Below are 12,258 nucleotides of genomic sequence, written 5' to 3' on the forward strand. Positions count from 1 at the left end.
GGAACCAAATCCAGCGCGCCAAAGACTTCTGTTGTGCCCGGTTGTGCCACCTTGCTTTTGCACCGTACATATCAAGTTTATTGTCATGGCATCGACTAACAAAGTGCCTTTAGAACAAAGGAATCTACCCTGGTATGTAACAATGTTTCCAAATCTGTGGGTTTATACGAGCTATTCACGGGAGGGCATATTCTGCCTGACTGTGGTGAATGTGCGCAGGTTAGCTATAAGGCTAGCTTGAAGTTGTAGCTGATTCTGTGTCACACAGACATCCGACAGCCTCAGAAAACGAAAACGCATTTTGCTAAAGGTAGAACTATGGTTGTATTTACAATGTGGTGATTACGACGAACATAATGTATCTTCGTAAGTTATGCATTTCGCGGCAATGGAGACTCATTTTTCACTGTCTGGGTGCATTTGTCAAGTTTTCTGTTGTGAACGCACAGCTTATCAGCTATCTGCCTCTGTACTAGATCTACAGATATTTAGGAATCATGTACTAACCCTCTTGTCCTCTGAATCTATTCGCTGTGTTTTCTAATAGGGTAGAAAAATACAGACCGCAGACTCTTGATGACTTGATCTCCCACAAAGATATTCTGACCACAAGTAAGTATGCAATTAAACATTGTAGGTTGTTTGCATATTTAAGCTACCTGATGAGAGTTTATGACAAAATGTGCATTGTGTATTTCAGTCCAAAAGTTCATTAGTGAGGACAGACTGCCCCACTTGCTTTTCTATGGGCCACCTGGAACTGGAAAAACATCAACCATTCTTGCCTGTGCTAAACAACTTTACAAAGAGAAAGAATTCAACTCCATGGTTCTTGAGGTAGGGCCTATGTTCAAATGAGGACATTATCAAATCATTTGAATCTGTTTGCTGTGTAAAATAGGTTGTGCTTCTGCCAATAGAAATGCCTGTGTTTTGTACTTTGTAGGCCTACTTGATATGTGATATTAAACAAATCAGTGTTAATCATATGAATGTATTACTGTTAATGTTTTGCCAGCTATTTTAATTGAAGTGATTTCTATATTGGAGTTTGTCCATTTAGAACTTTTTACATTTGAACTGCTGAGAAGTTTACTCTTCTCAAATGCATTTTAAGCCATAAAAACACACACGATGCTGTGACAACGAATACACGTAATATACATGCCATTTGTATTTTTCATGGTAGCTAAATGCTTCAGATGACAGGGGTATTGATGTCGTACGAGGGCCCATCCTGAGTTTTGCGAGCACCAGGACCATTTTCAAGTGAGACATTTCTCTTGTTTGTTCTCAAGCATTGTTATTATTTGTCATATTGGCATGATGTATTTGTTTTCTTAATGCTTTTAGGTTTTGAATGTTAATAATAAACATTATCAGCAAATATATTTTACATTTCTCTTCCTGTGATTTTTTTTAAAGGTGCACTGTGTCATATTTTTTGTAGTTTATTTCCAGAATTCATGCTGCCCATTCACAAATGTTACCTTTTCATGAATACTTACCACCTCCACCAAATTCTAAGTATTCATTATGACTGGAAAAATTGCACTTTTCACACAAGCTGCAAAACTTACTGTACTTTGGTTATACTAGCAAATATTGCTTTATTATTTAGTAAATATTCATGAAAAGATCAAATTTGGTAATAGGCAGCACAGTTTCAATGAGCAGCATAGTTGCAGTACCCATTCTGGCCACATTCTACTCAGTGCACCTTTTTAAATGAATATTTTGTCATTGTCATTTTCAATAATAATATTGCAAAAAAAAAAAATGGCGCTGACTTAATTTTGCCACGAAACTTTTCAATTTGACCCTGCCTAAGACATCTTCCCAATGTTGTAGGAAGGGCTTTAAATTGGTGATATTGGACGAGGCTGATGCGATGACCCAGGATGCCCAGAATGCGTTGAGGAGAGGTAACCATCTGCTTCTCCCAGCCTGCCCGCTGGGAGCCACATGGCAACCATGTGAACCACCAGTACTGGCCATTCTTAACTCTTAACCTCTCTCACACTCACACATGCACTTGTGGCGATTTTCATCTTCAACTATGACAATAATTGTTACAATTTTTGATTTTTATTAAGGAAATGGCAATCATTTCTTGTTATTTCTACCTATTGCACATCATGGTTTTTTTGTTTTGTTTGTTTTTTAATTAATGTTTGGCTTCCGTTTTTTTCTCCCCAGTCATTGAGAAGTTCACGGAGAACACCAGGTTCTGTATGATCTGCAACTACCTGTCGAAGATCATCCCTGCCCTCCAGTCCAGGTGCACGCGCTTCCGTTTCGGCCCGCTCTCTCCAGACCAGATGGTCCCACGCCTGGAGCACGTAATCCGCCAGGAGAAGTGGGTGACCTCACCTCACTTGCCGTACTTCCTCACCTCACTTAGCGTACTTCCTCACCTCGCTTAACGTACTTCCACACCTCACTTAGCGTACTTCCTCACCTTACTTACTGTACTTCCTCACCTTACTTACTATACTTACCTAATCTTACTTGCCATACTTACTTACCGTGCCTCTCTGATCCTCATCTAACTTATTGAACTCTCTTGGTCCTCCCCTTACCATACTTTTCTGATCCTCACCTTACCATACCTCCTCATCTTACTTGGCATACTTCTCTGGACATGAGCTCATTTCCCACCTCCCCTCAGGCTAGATAATTGAGTTTTACCAGCTAGCAAGAAGCTTTAAGATGGGTTTTAAGATGCATGCTAACTTGAACGGTTGGAAGGACAGGAGAAAGGTAAAACTCAATTACCGGTATTTTACTGAATGGGAGGTGTAAAATGATCATCTTTACAGTCTATTTACAGAACTGTTAGGATGTTGCTTTAAGGCCATATTTAAATCAACAGGTTTTTTTTTTTTTAATTATTCCACTCTGTGAGGATTGTCATTCTTTCTAATCATGGTAGTAAAAGGAGCAATGTTCTAAGCAACCAGACGTCTTTATGGAGCCCAACTGGCTTCCAATCCAGCCCGTGGGGGGTCCAAAGAGGGGGGGGAAATGCGGCTTTCCATGCTTTCAAATTGAACAGCAGGATGAATAATAAACATTCATGTGTTATTTACTTATTGCATTAATAATGAAATGGACAGACAATTGATTTAAATGTATTCTATTCTTAATGTTTACATGGACAGAACATTCTTCAAATGAAAGGAATGGCAGTATTTTTGTTCTGGCACTAGTAACATGTCGATTTTGACTCGAGGTGGGGTTTTTTTAGCATGTAGTGTTGTTTAGATTAAAAAGCCCTCAGCCTGGATGAATGAAGACCCCCCTCCTCCTGTCTGAGTCATTCAGTACTCTGTGTCTTTCCTTTCCTGTCCCACAGCGTGGACATAACACCAGATGGCATGAAGGCTGTGGTGACCCTCTCGGGAGGAGACATGAGACGCTCACTCAACATTTTACAGGTGCGACTTCCCACACTCGCGCACGATTCTTAATATCCTTCCCTACACACACACACACACACACACACACAAGTCTGGGACATGTTTAATGTCCTTTTCTACACACACACACACACACACACACACACACGATATCATATGTACTCTGTACACAGGTCAGGGATATTCATATTTGGTAACACTTTATTTTAGCTTACATCTATTAGCACTAATACATATTATGTGCCAGTATAAGTAACTTGTAAGGCATGTACAAAGCAAAATCAAACATTTGGTAGGCATGTATTCGCAAATGTCTTTTTCATGCACAGTAAGGGATTTATTACCAATTTAACCTTAGTAAGGACCTAGTAGGCCTTAGTACATGCCTTACAAGTTACGTATGCAGGCATTAACATTGAACAGTATGTATTAGTGCTTATAGATGTAACACTAAAATTAAGTGTTACCGTTTGTTTTTGTGTATTGTGACTTGAGCTGATGGTGCGCATTGCTTTTTGATTGGTCTTGCAGAGTACGAGCATGGCCTACGGGAAGGTAACGGAGGACTCTGTCTACACCTGCACTGGGCACCCTCTCAGGGCTGACATCGCCAGCATCCTGGACTGGTCTCTCAACAAGGACTTCACCACCGCCTACAACTGTATCCTTTCCCAGCCTCCACTAGAGGGCAGTAGTCAAGTCAGCTTTTATTGTCAGTTTCTTCATATGCACAGGTCATACAAGGAAATTGAAATTATGTTTTCTCTCTATTGGGAGGGAAAGTGGAAAACAGCGATCCTAGCGGTTACGTTCCAAGCACCAGGGTAATCCTATTGAAACTCCCATAGACAAGTTTTAAAAAAAATCCCACAAAGATATGACTTGGAACTATAACACCAGACACATTTTTCAGCGTACACAATAGCATGAACTACTACCTGTGAAAATATTAAGTCATTTTTTGCCCTTTTAAGAAAAATAGAAATTGTGCCAATCTGGTCGGAAACGGACTACAGCTCCCAGCATGCTGTGCTTCGCGCCTCGTTGACAACACAGAGAAACAAATGAACGCGAACGAACGCAAGTTCTTCGCATATCTTCACATTCTTGTAATCCTATGAGTTCCAAATTGTCTTCTTATTACACATATATACACGCGATCATTTTGGTATGGTTTTAAATTCTCTAGTAGATATGATGGCTTCTGTGGTGACGAGTAACCACCTCTCTGGCTCATGTTTGGCTATGCTAATTTGGCTATGCTAATTACATGGAGTAAACAAGCCACACATGCCAGTCAGTGTAGTTCTGTATTAGCTTTTTAAAGAATATTAAAATCAGCTCAGATCAGTGAAAAACCGAACATTTTACCACCTGATTTGATAAAACGGGCCAACATGCCCATCATATGACTGCCACTACTTCTACTTCGTCGTCAGGGCCGAGATGTAATTTTTCAAAGAAAAAAAACATTCATTTGTTGCAGGGGGTTGGAACGTTGCCAGCAGGGGGCGATGAGATTACTTTCCCTCCCTATACCATGAAGGACATAGTCTGTAAATGTCAGTCCTGTGTATGTCTGACATCAAGTGCAAGACAGGACAAGTAACAGTGATGGTAGAATGCAGAAAGCATTTCTTGATACTAAATGTGCTTATATACCAAGTTTTTTTATTTGTGAAATGCATTTCATATATCGAGGCGCTTCCTGGGTACTTTACAAAAACAAAAGCAAATGAAATTAAATAAGTAAAAAAAAATATGGACACTTTGAAATAATAATAAAAAGATTCTCTGTTGTTTTTAAGAAATCGGACCCATACCTGTCCAGTTCAGTGCTACACAGTAATCGGTTGTTCTCATGTTTGTGGAGCGCAAATGCATAATTAATAACCAATACAACAGGTTAAAATTGCATGCTTAAGCACAGCATATAAACTCCTTGACGATGGTCACAGTAATTTTGCAGCTGAAAACTCTGAAAGGGCTGGCTCTCCATGACATCCTGACTGAAGTCCATCTCCTAGTTCACAGAGGTAAAGATCTTACACTGCCACTCCATGTTCTTAGATGCATAGCCACATAGCCGGCTATTTTGATTAACAAATTTTTCTTCTCTACGCTTTTCAAAATATCTTTGTTCACACCATTGGTGAATCCTCATCAATGTGCTTGAAGTCTGCGTTTTTCTCTTTTTATATGCAAACATCCAATCGGAATTTTTAGATTCGTTTTCAGAGAAAAAACCTGTTTGTGTGTAAATGAAAGGCATTAACGATAGCCAGTAAGGTATAAACACCATGTTAGTATCGATTGATGTTGTCTCCTGTGCCGTTTTTAAGTTTTGTGGTGCATTTCTGTTATGGAGGGCAAACAAGTATTATTTAATAACTGTCTGTGCCATCTGAGAGTTTTCAGACAGATCCTGAAACTGAACAGTAATAAGGGTAATGGTTAGCGAGGGGTGGGCCATATGGCAAAAATTTCATATCATTTTTTTTAATCAAAAAAGGGCATTTTTTATACTGCAATTTGTAATTGGTAATTTATTATATGTAAACGCACTGACACTCTCAAAGTGCACAATTGAAATAATGTACAATAATGTAAAGAATAAAAGTGAAAGCAAGTTAGTAGACATCGCTATGATACTCTATCTTGTAATCAATTTCATGATTTATGATATAATAGTCATATCGCCCACCCCTCTGGTCAGCATAGTATTTAGAGTGTTGGCTATTGAATCAAACACTCTTAATTCACTTCTGAATGGTTTCTTTTCAGTTGACTTCCCTCCTACTATTCGAATGGGGTTACTCATCAAGCTGGCTGATATCGAGTGAGTGGATTTCTCTCCTCCCCTTTTCCCCTAAATAATGGTTTCTTATCTGTCCGTAAGTCATGTTGGTGATTCAATGCAATATATGTGTTGAAAATGGTCTTTTTTTTCTTTTCTTGAAAGGTATCGTCTGGCTTCAGGGACCAGTGAGAAGATTCAGCTGAGCTCAATGGTTGGAGCTTTTCAAGCCGTCAGAGACCTGGTGGTCAGTGAAGCTTCATAAATTAGCAAGAAACACTTTGGTCATTGGATCTTTGCCCTCAGCTTTAGACAGTAAACTTTCTAAACAGCATTTTATTTGTAAACAGCAATCTTGCCAATAGAAACGGCAGAACAGACCTGGACAAAGTCACATTTAACACATGTACAGAATCATTTGTGTAAAGCATACATACATTCATCAGAAGTAATAAATAAATAGATTTTTTTTATACATCAAGCGTCAGTGTTGTTACAGATCAGTGAGTGTAGTTACATGCGCGGAGTATTCTGATTTTTAAACACAATGGTGACTTGTGTTTCGGTTTGCACGTGTCTTGTAAACTCTTTATTCACTCAAATGGGGTTGTGTGACAGGAATTTTACAGCTGTAGGATGCTTTCACACAGGTTCATAGAATATTCAGGAACTTGTTTTAAACTGAATACTGACTATTGATTCTGATTCATACCGGAATACTCCATGAATGTCACTGCTCAGTGAGATCTGGGGTGCGTTTCTAGAAAGCATAGTTGTTAGCTAGTTAGCAACTTGGATAGTTGTCAATGGGAAATTGCATTGCAAACAACAAAGTAGCTAACATGGGTAGCAACTATGGCTTCAAGAACTGTATCCCTGAAGTGTTATCTCCAGTGGGCTTGGCAGTACGCCTCTTGTGTTTTGGGGAGGTCCCTGTAGGTGAGGAATTCTAGAAGTTTCTGAGGAATGGGGAGGGCTTGTATCTGAGGAGTTGAGACAGAGTAGCGCAGGACGGCACGGCACAAGTGGCTGAGGCTGAGGACGGGTGACTTCGCCTTCCAGAATCTAGCGTAACCATCTCTTGTCCTGGAGAAAAAAAAAAGAATCACAATACTTTTTTAGGCACAATGGGCAGAATTATGCACTTTCAGAATCTAGCACAACCATCTCTTGACCTGAAGAAGAAAAGAATCGCAATACTTTTTAAGGCACAATGGGCAGAATTATGCACTTAAGTCTTGTTAAAACCTTCCTTGCACAGATTTGGAGAACAATTGACTAAAAAGGTTACATGCAACACCTCAAAGCAAAAATCTTAATGTGGAAAAAGCTTACCCTGTAGCAATGATGCCCCCATGTGGATGAAAAGTGCAGCACAGCTCGTTGTGAAATCCAGTTAGGTCCGTCTCCATCGCAAACGTGTTCTGACCCAGTTCCCATAGTCTCAGTGCTCTGTTAGGAATAATAATAGAATGTAATGCAGCATTTAGTTGCTAGATTCAAACCAGTACATTCTTGGCAATGCCTGATTATGCAAGTGGGGTGTTTGTTGTACAACACACCTGTGGTCTGCAACCACAGCCAAGCTCAGCCCATCAGGGGAAAAGCACAGTGTCTTCACAGAATTGGGAGCCATAAAAGGTTCACAGTTACAGCAGTCCCTAAAAACACAAAGCAATCAATCAGTTATGAAGAACAATTTATTGAAAACAATCTCTCTCTCTTTTTTTTAAAGACCATTTTGGTTATCATTGAATTCTGTCTGGGGGCTGTTATACATTTATATGTTTCTATCCATACACCAGATAAGTCTGAGTTTGGTCCCATGTCTCTCCATTTTGATGATCCGAACTACTTATCAAACTTTCAGAGCTCAACAAAATGCAAAGCGAAGGGACCACAGGCACTGTTTCCAATTGTAAATTTGACAACATATTGGCAGACATGTATCATACAAAGTACATTATGTCTGTAGATTGAGTAGCGGGGGCAATAGCTGTTCTTACTGAAGTGTAGTTTTCAAAGTGACATGTCCGCACACTTAAATCCTTTTTGTTGTGTTTTATTATTTCATGGCTGGATTACGTTTTGACTTCAACAGTCTTCATCAGATTCCAGCGATTGTAAGTGTGTGGCCTTCTCACTTTGAAAACTACAGTAGGCCTTCGTCCTACCTGCACCTTTTCCTGGAATGTGCACAATCCTCTCCTTCAACTTACTGTAGTGTAGCCAGGAGCTCAGTGGTGTAGGGGTCCCAGAGGTCCACCCTCCAGCCAGCGGAGGCTTGAGGGTCCGACGAGCCCACAGCCAGCATCCCTCCGTCAGGGGAGAAGTCGCAGGCCGACACGGCTCTTTGCCTGTGGACAGCCAGGCCCTTCATGAAGGTGTAGGAGCGAAGACTCCACAAACTAACTCTCTGTCACAGATACACAAAAAAAGAGGAGGTGAAGTGTCATATGGCGCTAATGCACCGTACCATGAATGGGCTTGGATCAGTGGTGTAGTCTACGTAGAACGCAGGTATACGGAGTATAGCCACTTCAAAATGTCAGGGTTTTCAGTATACCCACTAATAATTAATTGATCCATTATTTATAATAGCACAAATATATACAGTATACCCACTTCGAAAAATGCTCAAATATACATTATACCCACCATAAAAAATTAGACTACACCACTGGCTTGGATGCCCCCATGGGGTCCCAAGTTTGGGTCCATGGGGTAGTCCCCCCCCCCCCTTAATATTTTAAGAAAGATATTAAACTGAAACGAATACAAATAAACAATGACGTATGAGAGGGGGTTGGAGGAATGTTGTGTTAAACACAAAAGGAACATGATCCATCCTGTTTTAAGATTTGCATGTTTGCCAATACATTCCGTGTAAGTAAGGCATGTTTTTGCACAGATATGCCTCTTTTCCACTGACAGTTTTCTGGTAGGCCTACAGCGCGACTTGGCCGCCACTTTTTGCTCTTCCGTTGAGCTGTGTCGTGCCTATTTGAAAAACAAAAAGTGGCGGAAAAGTTGCGCTATGTCAAGCTGTAGGCCTACCAGATGAACCGCAGTGGAAAAGAGGCATTAGTGAGTTTAGCAGAGGGATGGTTTATGGTTACACAACTTGCTTACGTTGTCTGAGCTGCTGACTGAGGCAATCATACTGCAGTCTGGAGCCACCCTGCAGCACACCACCCAACCTCCACGGCTCCTCAATGTATGCCGCGTTTTGCCTGTGGGGGTGAAAAAAAGAAAAGACAGGGAAAAATGTTCAGCCTTTCTTAAACGTTCTTATTTTTGTGTGTGTTTCTATTGGGCTTTTTGGGGTTTTATTGTGAAAGGAGACAGGCAATGAGCAGGAGAGAGTTATGGGGTAGGGTTGGGAAATGACCCCGGCCGGACTCAAACCGGGGTCCCCATGGGCATGCAAGCCCAAATGTGGGGGGGCTTAGTGCGTTGTGCCACAGCACGCGCCCCCCTACTTTCAGCCTTTCTTAACCAGTCTGAGCTGCTTTTACAGGTTGAAATGTGACTGATGGGGATTAACAGAATCAAAGGAACATCAGTGGAGTTTAGCATTACTTGCCATTTAAAAATTCCTTGTTCCCCCACCACCAGAGATTAAAATCTCCTCCCCATCCTGTCAAAATAGCACCTTGGACAGTTACCCTGAAATGTACCAAAGAGGAAGGGGACTGAACATGCCTAAAGGGCCGTACACACACGTCGCTGCTAGTTACTCGCTCAGCGGATGAAGTCAATAGAATGTCTACGTGTTCCAGCGAGTCTCGCTGGCGAGTAGGCGAGGAGAGTACAAGCGATGCGATGTGGGCGGGTTCCGAGATAAACTTATTTTATCTTCGAGCGACGCGAGTTAAAGGGTAATGTTTAGGTTAAATTTATAACTAAATCTATACAGGATGTTGTCAGAAGAGGTGTTTTGAAACATATATGTGAAATTCACAGTCTGTAACAATGTCAAACTGCAATATTTTCATGAAAATGTATCATTTGAAAGCCACTTCTGAAATGTTGGGCTTCTCGCTGGCAGAGCCTCTATGACGTAGATAGAGGGAGTCCAGCTAAGGTTCTGGTTCAGCTCTCGCTTGTTGACGTAGGCTTACCAACAGTTTTGGTTGTAGTAGCCTATATCTTTCCAATGCTTTCACAAGAGAGTGGCATTTTATATGCCTATCTAAAACAGTGTCATAGTAGACCGTTACTAGAAATAGCGACTATTTTAATATCTTTCCCGAAAACGATGCCCGTGGAGTAACGAGACCTTCATGTTCCCCGCCACAATGACTTGCGCCCTCTGTCCATGGTGCTGAAATCGCGGCATTCTGTGAAGCACGTTACAATGTCATGAGGGAATACAGTTATTTGTGTTGTCCATAGTTATACCAACGAAAAAAGTAGGCGGTGATAAATACGCCAGGTCCAAATTACTAAAATAAAAAGTATATTGTAACAGCCTACCAGCTGCCTCCTCAGGAGTGAGAGCGCAGAGTTACCCCGTGTGCACTAGGCTATACTTCCCATCTCACCACGCAGCCTCTAAAATGGGTTTGAGATTGTCAGGATCGCAACAACCATGAGCCGAGTGAGCAAGCCAGAAGGAATCGTGAAGTGTGTGCACCAATTCTGAATCGCTGAAGCCAGAAACTGATGTGCGCTGTTCCAAATTGAGACCGAGCGCGCAAGTCTGCAAACAAGGGTTTGCAAAAGTGCACTAAATAATAAGACTAATAAGAAAAGATATTCGTTGTGTTGATCTGTTTTATTTCTTATGTGTTCGTCAGTGGGGTTTTTTCATATTTGGAAAGGTAACGAAGGCTAGGCCTATACCAACGGCAGTCTTATTGCTGCCTGGTGCCCAACTCATAACCTCTAAAACTTAAAAATACAGTCGATTGCACAGTTACAATATGGACGACGTTTTAAAATGGATAACAGTAATTTAAACATTAGTAAGCTTTCTCAACGTCATTTGAGAGTCTTAGATTTCGCTTGGCCCACCGCGCCCAAAAAGGAAACCTGCTTGCATTGCGTTGAGTTTGGGAGATGTCTTTAGTGGGAGTAGGCCTATTTGAATGTGTAAAACACGTTGGACATGCTGGGCATTTTCAGTAGGCTATTCTTGGGGAAGTAGATCGATTATTATTTGCATGCGTCATTGTTTCACCGTCGACCTTGCATCAGCATGCCAACGTTAGGCTACATTTGCCAAACTAACGTTGATGTGGTCCTGACATTTTGATGAATAGCAATAGCATAATATCTCTACAAAATCGGGAGTGAATTGAGTTGAATTGAATTGAAGTCTCCCAACATGTCTTGTCAATCCATGAGGATACGGAAAATCTAGCACACCACACGCGGAGAAAGCGTTCTGTTAGCAGGAGCGCTACCAATCCACAGCTGAAGTCCAATGTGCAGGTTTCAGAAAGAGTCGAAGACGAATAATTCAAGTCAGCCTCAAGGCATATTTATTTTTAAGTATGATAAACACACTGCTCAGGAGCGGTTGGTCCATGACTCCAGGGCACTCAAGAGAATGATCGATTCCAGAACATACATATATATAGGGGGTGTGACGTCACACCCCCTATATAAAGGAATGTTCTATGCTTGATCATTCTCTTGAGTGCCCTTGAGCCATGACCCAACTGCTCTTGAGCAGTGTGTTTATCATACTTAAAATAAATATGCCTTGAGGCTGACGTGAGGTATTCGTCTTCGACTCTTTCTGAAACCTGCACATTGGACTTCTGCTGTAGATTGGTAGCGCTCCTGCTAACAGGTTATGGGCCCAGTATCGAAGACAATGTGCAGTAACGGAAAGTGGCGAACGTTAGCTAGTCAGCTAAAAGTGTGGTAGCTAGTTAGCGCGCTAAAACCGGGAACGCTAACGGAAAGCTGAGGAGAATGGCGCATCAAAAGGCAAAGTGGCCGGTGTTTGACGGTAGGGCTGAAGAATACGAGCTCTGGGAGGAACGGATGCTGTGTTGTATGCATCGTGTCGGATTAAAAGACACT

The 12,258-nt window shown here is 41.3% G+C and overlaps 2 protein-coding genes across 3 annotated transcripts in view; one reads left to right on the plus strand and one right to left on the minus strand.

Moving 5' to 3' along the window:
- rfc5 (replication factor C (activator 1) 5) lies at window positions 1–6,694 on the plus strand. The gene is made up of 11 exons (XM_063195400.1): window positions 1–132; window positions 548–612; window positions 701–837; window positions 1,190–1,269; window positions 1,852–1,925; window positions 2,200–2,359; window positions 3,359–3,440; window positions 3,954–4,083; window positions 5,381–5,458; window positions 6,207–6,261; window positions 6,385–6,694. The coding sequence occupies exons 1-11, from the start codon at window positions 86–88 to the stop codon at window positions 6,482–6,484; spliced, it is 1,008 nt and encodes a 335-aa protein (XP_063051470.1). The 5' UTR covers window positions 1–85; the 3' UTR covers window positions 6,485–6,694.
- wsb2 (WD repeat and SOCS box containing 2) overlaps window positions 6,041–12,258 on the minus strand; it is a 22,234-nt gene continuing 16,016 nt past the window's right edge. For both annotated transcript variants that reach the window (XM_063195399.1, XM_063195397.1), the window contains 5 exons: window positions 9,352–9,452; window positions 8,439–8,635; window positions 7,782–7,880; window positions 7,555–7,671; window positions 6,041–7,305 (listed from right to left, as the gene is read on the minus strand). In XM_063195399.1, the coding sequence (XP_063051469.1) occupies window positions 7,104–7,305; window positions 7,555–7,671; window positions 7,782–7,880; window positions 8,439–8,635; window positions 9,352–9,452 (716 nt within the window). In that variant the 3' untranslated portion in view covers window positions 6,041–7,103. The remainder of the gene's footprint in view (window positions 7,306–7,554; window positions 7,672–7,781; window positions 7,881–8,438; window positions 8,636–9,351; window positions 9,453–12,258) is intronic.

Source organism: Engraulis encrasicolus, chromosome 3, assembly GCF_034702125.1.
Source record: "Engraulis encrasicolus isolate BLACKSEA-1 chromosome 3, IST_EnEncr_1.0, whole genome shotgun sequence".
NCBI lineage: Eukaryota > Metazoa > Chordata > Actinopteri > Clupeiformes > Engraulidae > Engraulis > Engraulis encrasicolus.

Coding starts and splice junctions, on each gene's coding strand:
- rfc5 (XM_063195400.1), top strand. CDS start 86: ATGGCATCGACTAACAAAGTGCCTTTAGAACAAAGGAATCTACCCTG. Junction 1,270..1,851: donor AGCACCAGGACCATTTTCAA/GTGAGACATTTC, acceptor CCAATGTTGTAG/GAAGGGCTTTAAATTGGTGA. Junction 1,926..2,199: donor CCAGAATGCGTTGAGGAGAG/GTAACCATCTGC, acceptor TTTTCTCCCCAG/TCATTGAGAAGTTCACGGAG.